Source organism: Lepidochelys kempii, chromosome 2 (genome assembly GCF_965140265.1).
Source record: "Lepidochelys kempii isolate rLepKem1 chromosome 2, rLepKem1.hap2, whole genome shotgun sequence".
Taxonomy (NCBI): domain Eukaryota; kingdom Metazoa; phylum Chordata; order Testudines; family Cheloniidae; genus Lepidochelys; species Lepidochelys kempii.
Genome location: NC_133257.1, coordinates 2,179,625 through 2,198,985, shown reverse-complemented (window position 1 = coordinate 2,198,985; position 19,361 = coordinate 2,179,625). Strand labels below are relative to the sequence as shown.

Sequence of the window (19,361 nt, the reverse complement as noted above, 5' to 3'; positions counted from 1 at the left end):
CCAGCATGTGCCACTCAGAGAGAAGCCCCCATAATCTGCCCCCCGCCCAACACATTACAGATACAGAGTTAAGCACCCAAACCCCAGTGACTTTCAAACCCCTCTGCCAGTCCCAGCCAGCGGGAGTAGGGCTGATGTGGAAACAGTGCCAAGGCAACCTTACCTATAAACATGGGTGCTGCTGCTCGAATGTCAACCCAGTTGCTCTTGAAGTAGAAGAGGTTGGTTGAAATCAAACGATTCAGCATCTCTGGGTAGTTCTGCATCTAAAGGGAAAACCAAGGTAATGAGAACGAGCTGGGCTCCCAGGGGCACCCTGCTTCCTGCGGAAAGGGGCAGCCGTGCAGGGCATCCCCAGGGCTAAGGCATTCCAGCCCCCACAGGGTCCCCGCCATCCCAGCCCCAGCACAGACCTCTGCTGTGCCAAGTCGCACCCCCAATGGGCTCGGTCAGGTTCGTATGAATGTGCCAAGGCTCCTGAGGCAAGTGACCACGTTAAGGCAAAAGAGAAATGGGAGGGAAGGATCCAGGAGGTCATTAGCCTGGCCGGGAGAGTAGAGAATGGGCCCTGTGGGCACTCGGCTGCTCCCTTTGGAAAGCAGAATGTGCCTATGGGCATGGCAGTGACTGGCTGGGGCGTTCCGGGAGCTACCCGGCTACTCTGGGCACCCTTCCAGGCAGCTCTGTGCCAGGGCACATGCCTCCTGTGGCATCAGAGCCGGGAGCCTGAGTCAGAAGTGGACCAGGGTGCAGCCTGCCGGGTTGACAGAAGAGCGACTAGTCTGCTCAGCAAGGTTCAGAGAGTGTAACGGTCCCTTCTGGCCGCAAGGCATCTCCTCTGCCCTCTGGTAGATCCCTGGCCAGACGTTTCACCCCCACGGGCAGCCCGAGGACTCGGTGAAACTAAAGCACGTCAGTGCTCAGGACACTACGCTGATGTGTGCCACGGCAGAGAGGAGAAACCAAGGGGCCAGCAAAACGCCCAGTGCCCCGGGAACCGAAGAGGTGACGTGTGCCCAGATGATCCTGCAGGCAGATCTATGCCCCACGCTGCAGAAGGCAAAAAAGGCAGAAGGCCCCACGCTGCCAGTCTGAGCTGGGAGAAACCCCTTCGCAGCCCCTATGTCTGGCCATCAGACCCACCGCAAGACCCACCAGCCAGGCATGTGAGAGAGGGTTCCCTGCACCAGCTCAGAGCACCAGGGTCCCATCTCCTGCTGGGGCTTCAGAGGAAGGGAAAGATTCTTTCCTGACCCCTGCACGTGACTGGTTGAAACACTGGAGCATGAGAGAGTCAGATGAACAGGTCAAGGGCAGTGCAGACTGTCTGTCCCCCCCCAGGCTGCAAAGGGAGTGGTGACAGGAGGTCCACGGGGTCACAGAGTCCAAGGCCAGATGGACAGCATGCAATGCTGCAGCTTGAGCCAGGCAGCCCTGACCTCTGCACCTGGGCCAGCACTTCTGTTCACTCCGTTGGGGCATCAGAAAAGGGCCAACTCCAGGGACTCTCGAAAGACCCCCCCCCTTTCAAGGGGGGGACCAAGCCGCTGTCATGCTAGCGCCACTACTGCCGGGGAGCGTCAGCGTCTTCCTGATGTCCCAGAGGGGCTTTGCTCTGGGTCCTCCAGCTCACTAGGCTGGAAGTGCTGCTCTCTGGCTAGCCCCAGGGCATTGCAGTGCTGGCTGTCAGCAAGGGTCAGAGTGGGGCGGGCTGGAGCAGGTTAGTTTCGCCCCAGCAGCGACTGCTCGCAGGGCTGTCAGCCACTCACTCCACCCACTGTGAAGCCAGAGTCTCACTCACCAGGTGTTTGCAGACATCGTTCATGAACTCTCCGTAATGCAGGCTTCGGTCTTCATGCAGGTGGTTCAGAAACATGTCACAGAGCCCCTCGCAGCCCATGTTGGGGCCACACATGCGCAGAGCAAATTTACAGGCCTGCAGGACAGGGCAGATGAGGAGACCGCAATACCATGTTAGTCACTAGAAACTCACCAGCCCGCAAGTCTCCTTCCACCCTGGCAGAACATTCCATGCCCAGGGACCAAAAGCCCTGGTTACGGGCTCCCAGCCATAGGAGTGCTTAGCAGAACACTGTCCTGGCTGAGCTCGCAGGCCAGCATGGCAGCTGCGCTTGAGACACCAGCCAAACGCCTGCTGGCCCCAGTCTAGCAGCAAGGCACTCACTTTGATGACCTCTGGCTTTGGATCTTGGAGGTGAAGCAGCAGCGTCACCAGCCCATTCAAGATCTGCTCAAAAAAGACGTCTTCACAGTTCCCAGCACTGAACTTGGTCAGGTTCCCGAACAGAACGATGGAAGACGTGCGCAGTTCGTGGTTTTCCTGCAGGCAAAGGGCACACAAGGCGAGTGTCGCTGTGATGGAGAAGCACAAGAGGATCACAGCAGGCACCGTCTCAGTGATCGGTACAGCCCCACTCCAGCTGCTTGCTCCTGGGGACACCCTAGCATGAGGGAGCACAGGAATTGTTCCCTCCTCGTTCACTGGTTCCTTCCCACCCAGCCCCCCAACCTGCTGGCCGTCTCCAGTTCTGAGCAAACAGACAGCAGATGCTGGAGCTTTCTCACGATCCACTGGCTTCTTGGGGATTGGGTGAAAAGCAGAGAGCAGGGATGAGGTTTCAACCTCCCCTGCCTTGGTTCCCTCCTCCGTAGAATGGGGCTAACAGCCGCCCGGGGCAGAGATCCGCCGGCTGTCTGGACCGTGCTGGGAGTCCCCTGGATGGACATTACTTTAGCACAGAGAAACAGTCACCTGGCCCTGCTACAGACTCAGCTGCTACGTCTCCCACAGTACGTCACCTGCTCCTGCTCTGCCATCTTGGTGGGTCTTTCCTTCCTGCCCATGGGCACAGAGCGTTCCTCTCCCAGCCCCCGTAAGCCACAGCCAGCATGCCAGGGTTGTTCCCTCTCACCCACCCCCAGCTCCCACTTCTCTTTACACAGGTGTGCTAGCACACCAGGGCCTCGCAGTCACGCCCACGAGGCACCAGGCTTCTCACGCATGAAGGACCCTGCTCCCAGCTGGCGGGCAGAGGCAGGGGAAGGACCAAGGGAACGGTAGGGAAGTTGCGAAGCCTCCAGCACTAGTGGGTCTGAGAGGGACTTCAGTGCGGGCAGACAGAGCTGGGCTCCGGAGGAGCACAAGAACCCATTGCATGGCCACCTGACGGACGGGTAGCTGAGGCTGGGAGCAGCGGTGCGGGGCGAGCAGGGCTCTGGAGGCAGTGACTCGCGGAGACTGCAAGAGGGGCGTGACCCGATTCCACCGGGGCATGCTGGAGTTCAGCGGCAGCACGTGCTGGGAGGCCAGCGCAGGGGGGGCAGAACGAGGATCTGAGCACCAAGGCGGAGGGAGCAGGGGATCGAGCTATGGTTTGACACAAGGGAGGAGTTGCAGGCCTGAGTGCTGGGGAGGCGGGTGGCGTCGGTGACAGCGTCAGGCAAAGGGAGAAGGCGGGAGCTGGTTTTGGGCCATGGACAGTTCGGGAGGGCAAGCTGTCCCTAGAGGGGGTGTCAAACAGGCGGGATGGAAGAGAGGTTGGTGGCAGAGTGAGCTCTGCGAGCCATCAGCAGAAAGTCCCCCAGGGCCGAGTGCAGAGCAGGAGAAGGGAGGATGCAGAAAGAGCAGCCAGAGGCAGGAGAGGCAGTGTCCGGGTGGCCCAGTGGGCACAGGGTGTTCTGGAGACGGATGCGCAGGACAGAGCCGAGGCCCTTAACCGTGGCCATGAAGAGGTCGTTCAAGACCGGAGAGTCAAGCACAAGCCAGAGCAGGAAGAGAGAAATCGGTGCCTGTCAATACTTTGGAGAGGTGAAGTGTAGGGGGAGGGGAGGGAGTGAGATCTTTGGAAAGGCAGGAGCACTGCAGGGAGGGAGCAAGTTTCTCAGAAGGGGAAGGAACAGAACAACCCGATGAGGCGAGGGAAGGGATCACAAGGCAGGTGCAGAGAAGGGCAGAGACTGGGAGAGCTCAGCAGACTCGCAATCCTCTCTCTGAAGGAGTCAGGAGGATCTGGTGCAGAGAGCAGGGTCATTGGTCTCACCACTTCCTGGGGGCAGGCCCTGTGCACTCGAGTGCCTCATGCTCCGAGAAGCCCTCACCCCTTTCGTTAATTTGCTCCAGCTACATGCTGCTCATCTCCACCACTCAGGCCTTCAGGTACTCTTCTCTAGCTTTGTTCTTTCCCTGCTTTGCCGTTCCCAGGACAGGTACATTGCCGCCCACAGAACCACTGGCCTGGCCTACTCCCTTCTCAGAGGAATTGTAACCTTGAAGTATTGACCTGCTCCTCCAGCCTCTCTATCCTGGAGCACTAAGCACGTCCTCCTAGGAGGCCAAGCTAGACCGACTCCCTTCCCATGGTTAACACCGCTGGCCTGCTGCACACCAATGCCCCACTATGCTGAACCAAGCAACTCCCGCACACTGGTACCAGCAAGGCCATCCTCACCTTCCCCACTCCTCCCTGTGGCCAAGAGGTGAGCCCACAATGGCATCTACTGTCTAGCTTAGGATGCCACCTATTTACTGGGAATGGGCAATGGGATGGATCACTTGATTCCATTCCATTCATTCCCTCTGAGGCACCTGGCATTGGCCACTGTCAGAGGACAGGATACTGGGCTAGATGGACCTTTGGTCTGACTCAGTCTGGCCGTTCTTATGTTGTAACTTAGCCTCAGATGATCCCTGCTTAGCTACGAAGCAGCCCAGATCTCTCCTGGGTAGGACAACCTGCCAGGACTACACTAGCTTGTGGTCTAAAGCTCTGTGCGCCCCCTCAGCCCTAACTCCCAGCATCGTGCTGAATCAGCAGCTCTGTTCTCCGAGATGCTGGAGAAGGCTGACCCCCCATTTCAGAGCAGGTACCTCTTCTCATTACAGCCCCCAAGCCCTTTGCACCCTGGCTAACGGCTCACGCTCCCCTGACCCCAAAAACAGTCACGGTTCTGCCTTACGTTGTCAAAGAAGGGGCGGATGCGGATGGCAATATGGAGAAGCATGGAGCGGATGTCCCTCTCCTCCACGTGGTCCAGGAGTTTGGACAGGCTAGACATGGCCTCCAGAGCGACCACGTTGTCGGGATCATCCTTGTCGTCCATGCCATTGACCATGGAAGCCAGGAGCTGGGCCCCGTGTTTCCTCACCTGCAGAAGGAAGTGGCACATTAGAAGCACTCCCTGCTGTGGGACACATGCCAGGATATGTGGGTGGGATCCAAGTGGCACCCTCAGGGAGGTCATGATGTCACTGCCACATGGAAGGATTTCTCCTAGGTGGAGCTTGTAGCATCATCTCTAAGCAAACGTCACTAGCACTTTCTATTACGAAGAACCAACAACAGGGGCCTGTAACTTTGCCAGACTAAGAACGGAGCTTGTTTCTTTTCACGCCTGACAGTTTCAGCTAAAACAGTTCTGAAAAATGGCTGAATGAGGTTAGGGAAAAAAGAAAAAACCCACAACATTTTCTCCTGCCCTGCCGTCCCCTCCAATGCTTTGGCACAGGGATGTGAAATTTGGCAGGGTCACCCTGGCATCACGGATGTGCCTTTTGCCATCTCCATGAAAATCTGCCCAAACGTGGCCCAGGGATAAGAAAAGTCAGTTTGCACATGCTCAGTAGAGAGACTTGTTCAGCTGCTAAATTCTCTGAAGATTCTATCTGCACTGAGCATGCTCCAGCCCAGAGCTGTAGGACTTCCCTGGAATTGCTCCTCTCCATGACCGGGCTGCTGCGGGTCCAGATACAGGAACAGAGCCGGGAGACTTGTGCTCTCAGTGCCCCCTGCTGGTGATCAGCAATGTGGTTTGAACACACAGGGATGGGGCAGACAGCCTGCAGGAGAACATGTGAGGGGTGGGACAGAGCACAGCTCACTCCAGAGCCTGGAGCTGAACCCAGGGACCCTGAGTCTCCCCATTTCTCTGCTGTCTGCAGATAGCTGAGAAAGCCACTGGCAAAGCACATCATCCCCTGTAGTTACTGATCCACAGAGGAGACCAGCCTACTACGGCTACCAGTTACTCCATCAGTGCAAGAAGTGGACATCTGTGTTGTGGAACAATCCTATGTGAGGACATAACTAAAGCCCGTGTGATAATGTATAGGAACAAGGAAGCCGAATTACGTTTGCACCAAAAGACTCCATCCTGACCACTCCTACCTTCTGGGGGCTTGACTTTTGCAACCTAACCACCTGCGGTGTAACGGATGTAGTAATACAAGCCTGGGGCAAAGCTTTCGGAACACTGTGGCCATCTGGCCACATGCGCCCTGGAGGACCGGATGCCCCTCTGCAGTTGTAAATGGATACAGGGCCTTTTACTTCTAGTTCACCACCTCTGTGCAACCCAGGTCAGGCCAGCCCTTGGATCAACTCGTAGCTTCCACAGGGCACCCGACCTTATAAAAAAGACATGGTCACTGCCATGTGCTCCATTTTATTGGCATTAAATGCAGCACACACACCCCGCCCCCGGCTCCTGGCCTGGTGCCAACACAGCCGTGTGCTGGGCAGATGGTGGGCGTGCTGCTCTGGGCATGCAGAGCAGGTGTAAGCACATGCAGCCACTCTCTCGGCTGGGGAAGTTCATTCAGTCCCTGCTTGCCCGGGGAGCACTTTGCTCTGCTCCCGGCAGGAGAAGGCGGAGGAGCTGGATGCTGTTACAGAAGGGACTGACTATGGCTACGCCAGCAGAATGGTATTTTTAGTAGCTACTTATATTTTAGTGTCAAGTCACAGTAGCTTATTGTCTGTCTTAGGGGTGACCTGTCCATGACCTCTTCTTGGGGTTTGGCACAAGCCTGAGTGTAGGAACAGCGCTTGCCAAGTCACTGTGCTGCCGAAGATCAGACAGCAGGTACAGAAACCCGAAGAGTGCGTGCAGGCAGTTCAGGGCCACGTGACAGTCAGCAGGGCTGGGCTCCTCTGCTTACAATGGGCTGCGATGCAGATTCCAGGGCGGCCTCTCAGACAGGAAACAACGGTTTTAAAACAGTCATTTCCCACTGCAGGTGTAACTGGAAACAAGCGGCAACTCCTCACTCTCCCAGCAACCGAGATCTCACACGCTGTAGTTGCTGGGAACAGCAGCCAGCCACCCCTGCAACCGGCTGCATCAGAGGAGATGTCGGAGTCGGGAGAGAACAGACAAGTCTGACCGCAGGCCTCGAGAGGGGCAGACACCGTGCTAAGGTGGGGCTCTCCGGATTCCCATGATAAGCATCCCTGGCTGTCAACGGAGGTATCCACTGGCGGACAGAGTAGAGCAGGAATCGCCAGTAACCAATGGAGACAAGTCTGAGCACTTCTCCCGGTGGCGTGCTGGCTTTCCTTTGCACAGCCTCCTTCAGCTGGCGCCTGACCAGGGCCCAGCGAACTCGGGACTTCCCAGGAGGCTGTAGCCTGAGCTCCAGAATCTGGGCTCATGTTTTAAGTTAAGAAACCTTCAAAAAATGGGAGTCAAATCAATCAGTGCCTGCCTGAGTCTCTGCAAAGAGCCAGAGACAATAGTTGGGGGTGGGGGGTGTTTTAACCGCCCCATTCATCTCCCTAGGGTGTCAGCAATCAGGGGTCAGAGCCAACAGTGCTGGCATCTCCCTTTGCTGCCGATCAAAGCAGGTCCCGGAGGACGGTGCTGTCCGAAGAGCTGCACGGTGCTAGTTGCATGAATGGGTGGAACCTGGGAAAGCAAGGGTCCTTCCCCAATTTGGGCAGTACTCCTGCCCCTCCCCCGACACCTCCACCTAGTACAGGTCAGACACCACCCCGGGGCAGCAGGCAGGAACACGCTTTAGTCTGGGGCCAGACAGAAGTACCCTGGCTCTAGCGAAGAGAGCCTGGAGCCAAGCAGGACCATTCGCTCAAAGCCCTGGGCTCCTTTCCAGTCAGCATCCAGGCTGCAGCTCTGCGTCAGGGGGATTTCTTGGTGGTGCACTAGTGCACCAGCCGCTCTCACCTTGTCCGGCGACCCAGAGGAGATGTTGCCCAGCCCCCGGAGAGCCAGCATGCGCACCAAGGTACAGGGGTCCTTCTGCCTGCCCGTCATGTTATCCATCATGGACTCCAGGAGGATCAGGTCACTCACCACGCTGCTGTTCAGAAGCTAGAACGGACAGACAGCCTTGGTGTGAGGCACTGCCAGGCTCCGCAGCGACCTTCCCCAGCCAGGCCACATCAGGGGCAAGGTCATGTCCAGTGCTTAGAAGTTCCTGGCCCTACACAGTGTAAAATGGACTCCTGACCTTCCGGCTCCCTTGCAGAGAGGCCAGAGAGCCTCGCTCAGTGACCAGTAACCCCAGAGATGTCCCCAGCCATATACCAACCTGCACAGCTCAGTAACCACACAGCTGCTTTCCTCTCCAGGGAGCTCTCATCCATGCCCTGGCTGGCTGGGGCAGGAGGGCGCCCCAGGCCCATGGCCTTGCTAATGCACCTTAGCCCAGTGGAGAAGAGCTGCCCTCTGCCTCCAGCTGGCGGATCTGTGGCATGCCCACCCATGAGTGGTGCAAGGGGCCAGCTAGCCTAGGGGCGACAGGAAAGGTTCCCCAGCAGAGCGGCTTGGTATCACACACACACACCTTTACTCACAGCAGACGTTTACAAGACAGCGACCCAGCCTTGCTTCCACCCTCACCTCTGCCCAAAGCTGCCTGTGTCCCTTCTCTCCCCAAGAGAGAGGGGACACCAAGGCAGACGTTACACTGACCCACCCACAGGAGGGCAGTGAAGGGCTTTTAGATCCTTAGATGGAAGGTGCTGAGAAGGGCAGAGTACCTCTGTCCCGGGGGCAGCCCTAGTTCCTTCCTGGAAAAGGAAAGGTTAATTCTCAGGAGGGGTCCTGGAATGAGACCCTGCGCAAGGGGGCCTGCAAATGCCTCTCGCTCCCTTATGCATCCCCGGGGCTGGAAACCAAAGTGAGACGAACTGAGAGCGGGAATAAGGGACAAGTTGAAGTGAGGGTAATTAGCCACTGAATTTACCAAAGGATCTAGTGGCTCCTCGGCCACTGGGAGCCTTTAAAACCCTGTGTTAGCTCAGCAAGATCTGGTGGGCTTCAGACGGCAAATACCGGGCGAAAGGCCCAGGGCTGGGTGCGCAAAGCGCCAGATTGGAGGACAAGGGCCCCCTCCGGTTTAACGCCAATGAACGTTTGGCGTCAGGGATTAGCAGCTATTGACCCAGCTCTTCACGGTTTCCTTCCCACTTACATGAAGAGAGGGGCTGGAGAGCAAAGCTGAATCGAGCAGACCAGAGCTAGTTACGGGCAAGCAGTTCCTCCACGCAAGGGCTGTCAGCACTCAGCACCCCACGCCCGGGAGGCTAGCGAGCGGGAAGTCGGAGGAGACCTAGCTAAATGGAGATCACAGGGCCGCTCTCTCAGTGGGCTCCAGGCCCACCCCCTCAACTTGAGGGTGATGCTGTGTACTTGAGAGGAACGCACTGCCAGGAGCAGCTAGACACCCCACAACAGAGATCCTGGAGACCTCTAGGTCCTGGGGGAGCGTGTGCCAGGAGGAAGCACCACCCCTGCCCATCAGCTCATATAAAAGATACAGGCCAGCGGTGGTGTCCGCCCTGCGACATGGAGCTCAGAGGACAGTTTGAGTCGCATTCCAGGGCCAGAAGGGACCACTGTGATCAGCAGTCCGGCCTCCTGTGTAACAGGTCACGGAACCGCCCTAAAATCTCCCGAGAACAGAAGCTTTGCAGGGACTGACAATGGCCAGTGACGGAGAATCCACCACCACTCTGGGGAAACTGGCCCAACAGTTAATGGCCCTCGCTGTTAAAAGTCTAGGCCCGGTTTCCAGTCTGAATTTGTCTAGCTTCAACTTCCAGCCACTGGATTGCGTCAGACCTCTCTCGGCTAGATTGAAAAGCCCATTATCAAAAGTGTGCTCCCCACCTAGGTACTTACAGACTGTGATCCTGTCACCCCTTAACCTCAGCTAAATAGACCGAGCTCCTGGAGCCTCTTGCAGTACGGCAGGTTTTCTAACCCTTTACTCATTCTGGTGGCTCTTCTCTGACCCCTCCCCACAACTGAAGAAGGATGCTGAAAAAAACTGGACAACAGAACTGGACACTGTATCCTTGCAGTGGTCACGCCAGGGCTCAGTACACAGGTAACATAACAGGGAATCAGCAGAGAGGTTAACACACCTTTGAACCCGAGTCCCCAGGGGTTTGTATGGTGATCTATGGACCCAATCACAACTGGTGGCCAAGGAGATCCCAGGCAGCCGCCTTGCGGGGGTGGGGGTGGGGAGACGGACGGGACGATGACACTGACTGCATCTCTGGCTTGAGCTGCACTCACCAGTGACCGCAGACCACTCTGCCCAGGGAGAGGTGCTACTCTCGGCCAGGCTTGCAGGGGCCTCAGGGAAAGCGTCCATCCTTTACACCCTGCACCACGATCGCACACGCAGGAGAGGCCTGAGGGCTCAGGGGAAGCCTTAGTACGAGCTGCAGCTTGGGCCAGCAAGGCCACCGACTTCAGAATCTCCCCCACGCCCTGAAACTGCTCTGGGGCAATTAAGCCACTGCAGATTTGGGACCCAGCCCCAGGTTGGTGTCTAGGTGGGTTCCCCTCCCCCACTCATCCCCAGGCTGGATACCGGCCAGGCAAGCGAACTTTTGGAGGGTGGACTAGCTCCCTTGGGCCTTTGGCAGCTGTTTTGCTGGGTCAGACCCGTGGAGCGTTGGAGATCCAGGCAGAGCACTGGTCCTCATGACTAACTCCAACAGAGACCGAGCGCCCCAAAGCAAGGTTGTGGCTTTGAGAAGAGGCGAGGCCAGGGCCACCACGCACACCTTGGATCTCGTTCCATTGGTGCAACACCATAAACCCTCCCCTAGCACTGCTGGGTCTGGAGAGGGAGAGGGACCAGGCCTTCGCACTGCAAGAGGGACAGGGAAGGGCGAGAGCCAGCGGCAGATGCCCAGGCAGGTCTGGCAGCACAGCTCTACCACGCCCGGCGACACACCATGCCCCAGCTGCTTGGGGGCCAGCCCACACCTCCCGACTGCCGCTTGGTCAGGTCAGCCCCTGGCAAGGAAGGGACAGCAGCTCTCACCTCATCAGCTTTCCGAGAGGGAGAGACACAGGCGGCTGCTTCCTTCCCCACAAGCTCGAGGGCGAGGCAGAAACTGCTATTTTAAACCCTGCAAGGCCCGAGAGCCAAGCGCACTCGAAAGCTGAAGCAGATTGTGGGGCGGCAGCCAAGAGCAGGGCCATCAGCCCCCCCCCCAGCCACACAGAAAATAAAAACAGGGCCCGAAGCCCAGGCTGCTCGAACCACTGAGCATTTACGAGGTGGTTAGAAGCAGGGCTGGAGCTCTGAGGATGGCAGGCCGCGCTGCTCTAGGGAACATAGACCACGGCAGCAGCCCAGTGTTATAAGAGCGCATTACGGTCGGCTGGCCTTGTAGCAGGAATGGCCTGAGTCACCTCATTCTTTACGGTGGTATGTAAGGAAGGGTAAGGTTATGTCTTGCTGGCTCCTGGCCCCGATGTGGTAAGAGCTGGACTCCTAGGAGCACGTCTATGCCATTCCCTTTAACGGAGGGCCAGGGAAGCTGAAGGGGACTGATCAGCAGCACCAGCCTGCTGGACTCAGCACTGCCTCTGGGCTCTGCTAACCCCTCGCCCCGGTGCCCAGGAGCCAAGTGGGGCGCCCCGGCCCTGCTCACCTCAGCGAAGAAGGCGGTGGTGGTGATCCTCTGGCGGTCATACACACTGTTGAGCATCGGGAAGAGATTCTTCACAATCAAAGGGAGCTTGGGGCCAGCGTGTTTAGCCATTGCCCTGGAAGAGAACACCCCATTACACGGCATACAGGGCAGGCTGGCTGGCGGCATTTGCCTTTTTAACTCAGTAGCACAAGAATCAAAGTAATCCCCTAGCTCTCCAGAGGCCAGCGTTAAGGGCACAGTAGCCAGTCTGAGCCCATTGGAAAAGCCAGTTCTAGGCAGTATAAGCAGCCATCCAGGATATCTGACCTGGGCAACCAGAGCCAGGGCAGAGGATATCTGTCCTGGGCAGAGGCCCAGCCAAAACGCCGGCACATCCCACCTTCGGTGGCGCAGAACCCTGACAGTGGCAGCTCTGACAGGGAGATTACAGCCATGGGGTCTCCTGGCCTCCTCCAAAGCTCAGGCTGAAGTGCCAGGAGCCACCGGACAGTTTCACTTGCTTCTCCCTAGCCCACATCAAGCTTGGTAGGAAGTTTGCTTTATTTTGACAACAAAGAGAGAGTAACACCAATACCCCACCCCCCTCCAACCTCCATGACCATGTGTCTGAGCTCCAGGTGAGCACCTCCAGCCGCAAGGAGCTGCGTGGACACCCCGGGGAACGCCGGCTCAGGGCTGCCTAGCCCTTTACACACAGGACAGGCAGCTGGAACATGTGTCTTGGCAAGAAGAGGCCTCCAGCAGAGCCCCTCCCTGACTGACTGCCCCTCCCCCCATGCTCAGGAGCTCCAGTCCAAGCCCTGGACACCCTCCTAACAAGGGCCAATCACCTACAGTGCAGGGACTCCTCCCACCCTCAGCCTGGGCGGCCCTTGCTCCTGGTGGCCAGAGCCTACAGCCTGGAGGTCTCCCAGCCCTCAAATACAAACCCAGGAGACATCTGAGCTCTGACCCGTGTCCTCTGTCAGCACAGAAATCTCTCCTGCTGGCCCTTAACTGGGTCCCCCGAACCCGCCTCCTCTGCCCTCCAATCCAGAGGGAACAAGCTGCCAAGAGTCTTGCTCCACTGGCTCCCCTCCTCCACTGCATTCAGGTCAAGCGCCTGTCCTTGCCTTTCAGTCATGAGTAGCTTTGATCTTCATATTCCCACAGACCCCATCCCGCCTCTTTGGTGCTGCATCCATTAGCCATGCGAACCCCAGTGCTCTCAGCCTGCAGCGCCCTCCCTTCTCTTGGCCCGGTGCTGCCAGGCTGCCCACAAGGGTAGCCAGCTGTCACTGGGAGCAGGGAAGCTGCGGGTAGCTTCACAAGCCTGGAGCCCAGTGCTTCCAAGCCCTGGCCCTAACACACCGATCCACCATTGCCCCCAGTGGGAGCTCTGCAGCCACAGCTGCCTTAGTGCATTTGCCCTTTGTCCCAACTGCCCGCTGCACACCTGGTCAACAGGCGCCGGGGGGCTCTGTGCAGCACACGCTGAACCAAGGTATAGCCCTGTGCCCGGAGCCTTCCTTCGCCCCGCCTCCACCTGACCATTCGCCTATTGCTGGACGCTGGAGAGGGGCGGGGTACAGAGAGAAGGCGACGGGCCGAGGCTCAGTTTTCGATACCTCACCGTGTAGGTGTCTGCAGAGAAAGGGCTGAGTCCTGTCCACTCCAGTCAGCCACTCCCCCCCGCCCCGGATGGAGCTGGGCGCTAGATGATTTCGCTCCAGATCTAAAGGAGCGACGTAGGTCTGGAAGCACTGAGATCTGCTGTGCCACGGCGCCCTTCCCAGCTTCCCCTTTGTCCTGCATCGCTCCCCATTTCCTGGGGGCTGCCCTACTCCAGCAGATCTCACCCAGCCCGTGCACTCTGCTGCTGATCCCAGGCTGCAGGGGGACACGCTGCCTGAAGAACTCCCCTCTTACCTTGCAAGCAGCATAATGCCATCATGGTGCCTATCAGAGCTTTTCATCAGCTCCCAGCCTCCTGCACTCTCCACAGACTTCACCACCTCGTCACTGCCCCCTTGGGTCAGCATGGCTCTCAGGGCTTCCACCGCACAGCTGGACCGAGAGAGAGAGAGAGAGATTGATTCTTTTATGAAGCCTGCATGCAACTTGTTCGTAGTGCAGCGAACAGGGGTGCCAGCCAACGGGGAGTGCTGGCCAACACACACCACAGTACATTAGAGAATTCTGCACAGTGGCGCATGGGGTTATTCAGAGGCGCGAGGGTACCTGAGGACTGAATGAGTTATGTGAAGGCTTTAGTTGGAGTGAGACAAATCCATAACTCACGGCTACCTCCATTTCCACCAGGACATTTGCCGTTAAAGTGATCCAAGACAACGGACTGAAAAGTGAAGAAGTCCAGAGCTACTATAAGGAGGTTTTTTTTTTGCATTAATATTTTATTGGTAGGGATTATTTTGTTGCAAGCAGAGAGCAACATATGGGAAACATACATTATCCTGTCAGAACAAAACAAATATTAGTAATGACTAAATCTTAGGCTTCTATACAAGAAAGAGGACTGTGTTTACCACACATGTAAAGAAAACAAAATCCCGGAGAAAGAACAGCTCAGTGTCAGGGACTTTTAACCCAAGACTGCCATGCTCACGCTATTCGCTTTGCCTGGAGAACAAATGAATATAAACTGGCCACCAGGAAATTTAGACTAGAAATTAGATGAAGGTTTCTAACCATCAGAGGAGTGAAGTTTTGGAATAGCCTTCCAAGTGAAGCAGTGGGGGCAAAAGATTTATCTGGCTTTAAGATTAAACTCGATAAGTTTATGGAGGAGATGGTATGATGGCATAACATGGTTTTGGTAATTAAATATTCATGGTATATAGGCCCAATGGCCTGTGATGGGATATTAGATGGGGTGGGATCCAAATTACCCAGGAAAGAATTTTCTGTAGTATCTGGCTGATTAATCTTGCCCATATGCTCAGGGTTTAGCTGATCGCCATATTTGGGGTTGGGAAGGAATCTTCCTCCAGGGCAGATTGGAAGAGGCCCTGGAGGTTTTTCGCCTTCCTCTGTAGTATGGGGCATGGGTCACTTGCTGGAGGATTCTCCGCTCCTTGAAGTCTTTAAACCATGATTTGAGGACTTCAATAGCACAGACATAGGTGAGAGGTTTTTTGCAGGAGTGGTGGGTGAAATTCTGTGGCCTGTGTTGTGAAGGAGGTCAGACTAGATGATCATAATGGTCCCTTCTGACCTAAATATCTATGAATCTATGAAAAAAAGCCTAAACCGCGGTGACGGAGGCTCAGCAGGTTTGGAGGGACTGGCTGCAGAAAGACCCGCGTGTGCGCAGAATTCGTGAGCGCTGAAAGTTCTCTTCTGCTGCTGTAAATGCACTCGCCATGTTCTGCAGCAAAGTTGTGTAACTGCAAAAAACCCCAAAAGATCCTGGCTCTCCTTAGTGACAGTATATAATCTTTTCTCCAGCATTGTCCAGAATCCAGACTAATGACGGAAAATATAGAATGAACCATTGTACACATGGAAATTAAAATGGATACACATGACTGCTAAAGAAATATTTCTTCAGCCTTGTTTTTATTTGTGTCCTTTTATCTAGCTCTCTCCGCCCCAGCGCACACACAGGGTGCGTTAATAACACGAGCTGTATACATGGAAAAACCTCTGCATGCACGCGGCACTAAACTAACGGCAGCTGCTGGGTTAGCCTCTTTTTGAGACATCCCCTTTTATAGGCAAACTCTTGATCACCCGCGTGGGGCAGCTGCTGAGCGTGCTCCTAGGATGGGTGAGTAAGGAGACTAACTAAAAAACAAGGGGTGCAGCTGCTCTGCACTAAGTTGCCCTTTCTCACCCAGAGAGTGTTTCCACTCCATGGGTGCAGGACAGACCATGCGGCTTGTTGCCTGCAGCTTCCCACTTCTTGGAGGTGCCCCAGTGGACTAGCCATGTCCTCCCACAAACACAGGGAGGCATGGATCAGCTGCAGAGGGTTCTGAGCAATCCATACAGAAAAGAGTAGCTAGGAACAAGAACCAAACCAATCCTGGACATCTGCCATGGGCAGGAGTTTCCCAAACAGGCCGTCAAGCATGTTTTAACTGGCTACTGGCACAAGCCTACCTCATTTGGCAATCCTGGCCTCCATTTTGGACCCCGTGTATAATCTGGCCCATCAAATGCTGCCGTTCTCTACTTTTTCCATCACAAATGTTTTTCCTACAGAACTAGTTTGCATTAACTTTAGGGACTGAATTCTGGGGGTAAAATGCTCTTTAGAGCCTTACAACTGCCATCAATAACCTCCTACAGCAGCTTTCAGAAAAAAGCAGTTGGCCTGCATTTACAAATGATCAGTGCTGGCAAATCCACCACACCCTGTTAAATTAACCATTGGAATCGTTACCCTCACTAGGCCTCATTTCCAATCTGAATGGGTCTACCTTCTACTTCCAGCCATTGGATCCTGGTAGTCCTCTCTGCTAGATCAAAGAGCCCATCGTCAATAGTTGTTCCTCATGTCGGTACTTACATAGTGATCAAGTCTGCCTTTAGCCTTCTCTTGGGTCGGGTGCATGGATGGAGCTCCATCACTCTAGGGAAGGGCTTCTAATCCTTTCATAATTTTTGTGGCTCTTCTCTGAACCCTCTCCAATTTTTTTGGCATCTTTCAAAAGAGACACACACACACACACTCCTACAAGAGGACCATTTAATAGTTTCCCTACCATTGCAGGAGCCTCAAGCACCGGGGCACCCCAGTGCCTCCTATTCTCTACCTGGGGCACGGAACAGTCTAGTCTCCTGGGGGGCTGCAACAGTTGGGTCCGATTTCTGTGGCTGGGTTTAGTGCATGGGTCGCGGCCTGAGCTCACCGGGGTCAGACATGATGATCTAATGGTCCCTTCTGATCTTAGACTCCAAATCCACCTCCTGTATTTGAGATCATGGATCTATCAGGCATTAGTCTCTACGTAGAGTCAAGGGACCCTTTGTCTGGCATGTGTAGGTGCTGGGCAGGAGACCACCACCAACCTTGGACAACATCGAACCGCACGGGACACCACCACACACTTCACGCAGCGACTGACCACACCCATCTTGGGATAGGAGATCCCTTGAATTTAAGGTGACCCAAGCTGTTCCCTTCTTTGTCGCTGTACTACATGACTGCATCCAGATACAGGTACTGCTCATATCCAGCACCAGCTTCAGCCTCCTTGCAGCTGAAGCCTCCAGAAAATTAGTTTCAGAAAATGAACGGCACAATATATGCAACTAATTCCCATGCCTTCTCTTTCACGATGGCTGAAAATGGTTTTAGCTGTAAGTGGAAGAATGGGAGAGCAGGTGATCTAGCATGCTAGGTTACTTGGGATACCAGCTTCATATATACACAGAACAGCTCTCCACTTCAACATCCACAGGAGAAGCGTACACCAGCTATCCACAACTTGGATGTCAACGCCCTTTGACTGGGGCAATGTATCCAGTCACCCAGCTCCCAGGGGCAGCTGTTGAATAAGGAGAACAAAGTCACCTTATTTACATGTTCTGTACATTCCACTCAATACTGAATCCCAAGTGTTTCATGTCAGTGTTCTTCAGACTTGTCTGCAATAGCCAGTCTTAGCTACATCGGTCATGCCAAATGCTGAACTGCCTTTGGAAGAGGCTATATCTGCCCAGTGTGTTAACACAGCAGCTAGTGCGTCCTGAACCCGGCTGTAATACCAAGAGCACCCCTCTCTCACCATCCCGATGTCAGGGTGACCTGTAACCTTTCTGCTGATCAGCATTCCAGCTCTACAGAAGCCTCTGAACTTTTCCAGCTGCATTCAGTGCAAGCAGCAGCCTGGGCCAAGTAGAACCCAGGGACTTTAAGTAGTGATTTTCTTGGTGCACAAGGAAATTAGCATAAAAAAATAAATAAGATATGCATGGCTTTGGGTGGTGGGACAGTAACTTTCTGGCCATTCCATACAAGGGTTCCAGCAGCAAGTTACAGAAGCTATTTTGCATATAGACGTAATGCTGCATTTTAGGGACTGTGCTGACCTTTTTGTTTAGAAAAGTGTTTTCATACACCTTTTCCTAGCGTGGTATGAAAAGTTAGTCCAGATCCACTTCTCTGTAAGCTGCCAGCCCAGCCCAGCCCACCCCAGCCCACAGGGGCTGTGTATCCAGTTAACAAGGGAGCTGCTTTCCCCACTCAGTTTTTGGTTATCAAAGGCCCCACAGGGAGGAAGTCCCGACAGCTGGTAAGTCTGACTTGGGGACTGGCGAGATCTGACCAGCACATCCAAGGTACTGCATGAGCTGGGAGAGGGGTTTGTTCCTCATGGTGCCCAGCGGGGACAGACTGCTGGTCAGTAAGGAAGACAGGAGTGTTTAGGAATGGCACTCTATAGCTGAGGGCACCCAGTCAGGAAGAGCTGGCCACACCATAGCGTAACCCTGGATGGCCAGTAAATGTTCCTGGCTGCATCACAAGAGGTATGGGGAGGGCTGTGGTTTGAGGGGACTAGCAGGAAGTCAAACAGCTGCACTGTGGCCAGACTTGCGGTATAATTAACAGCATTCTGATCAGGGTACAGCAAGGAGAGATCCTGGTATGTTCAATTGTGTGTTTTTCTGCATCAGTCTCCAAATAACTCAGTCCCCACACAGCAGCTACCTCAAGGGAATGGATTCCACGGAGCCCAGGCAAGGACCTGCTGGAGGCCTGCCCGATGAACTAGGTGAAGGAGACAGTGTTCTGAAGCTGTCCTGGAAACTGTAGACTTTGTGAGCAGGCCATAAGCCATGACCCCTCAGATGAACAGTTAAGAATGCAGCCCCTGCCCAGTTTGACAAGCCATGGATATTAAGGTGCTCGCTGGCCCTACAGAAAGCAGAGGGCAGGTAATTGTGCACAGAAGAGTCTCAGCTCAAGAATCCCCCTATCCTGTGACAGGGATGGTTAAACTGAAGCAAGACACAAAGCCAGTGAGCCACATCAATAGCCTCGAAAGGCAGCTGGTTAAAGTCAGTCGTTCGCTAGGTTTGCTTTTTCCAGTGTCCTATAGCCACTTCCTGGCTTCCCAACAAAAGCCCATCTCCTCCAAAGCCTTTTCCTGCCAAGCTATCGTATTCACCTTGACCAGCTCTTTGGCATTTAAATATCAGCAAGACTTAGAATTCAAAACGTGTACAGGAAATTATGAATATTGCAACCAGCTCCTGGGAGCAGCCTGGAATTTCACATCTCTGCATTTTTCCTGTACCTGGGACAAAAGCAATTTTCCCCGCATTAATCAGCAATGACTTCAGATGTAGAGCCAAAGTTCCCCTGTTTGCACCCAATGCAGTAAGAGCAGAACCAAACCCCAGGGACTGGGACGTTCTGCTGTCAGCGTCAAGGGCCAGGCAAGTCTGGATGTGGTTGGTAAGAGACCCTCCCCCCACCTCCCCAAATGTAGCCATTTGATCAACCGATATCACCGCAGCTTCCCGCCCTGCAGCACTGCTGTGGCTCTGGAGTAACACCTGCAAAATTCAGCAGAGACCAGAGAGCACTTGGCCTTGCCTATGTCGGGTTTCTTCCGGTTGGTAGCCAAATCTCTAGATCCCCAGAAAAAGCCACCTTTTCACTTGAGCACAAAGGCCACACTCAAG

At 55.0% G+C, this 19,361-nt stretch overlaps 1 protein-coding gene across 7 annotated transcripts in view; it reads right to left on the bottom strand.

Moving 5' to 3' along the window:
* Positions 1–19,361, bottom strand: part of MROH1 (maestro heat like repeat family member 1) — a 111,614-nt gene that overhangs the window by 9,792 nt on the left and 82,461 nt on the right. For all 7 annotated transcript variants that reach the window (XM_073329839.1, XM_073329843.1, XM_073329837.1 and 4 more), the window contains 7 exons: positions 13,632–13,769; positions 11,721–11,835; positions 7,981–8,127; positions 4,978–5,166; positions 2,186–2,341; positions 1,802–1,936; positions 164–266 (listed from right to left, as the gene is read on the bottom strand). In XM_073329839.1, the coding sequence (XP_073185940.1) occupies positions 164–266; positions 1,802–1,936; positions 2,186–2,341; positions 4,978–5,166; positions 7,981–8,127; positions 11,721–11,835; positions 13,632–13,769 (983 nt within the window). The remainder of the gene's footprint in view (positions 1–163; positions 267–1,801; positions 1,937–2,185; positions 2,342–4,977; positions 5,167–7,980; positions 8,128–11,720; positions 11,836–13,631; positions 13,770–19,361) is intronic.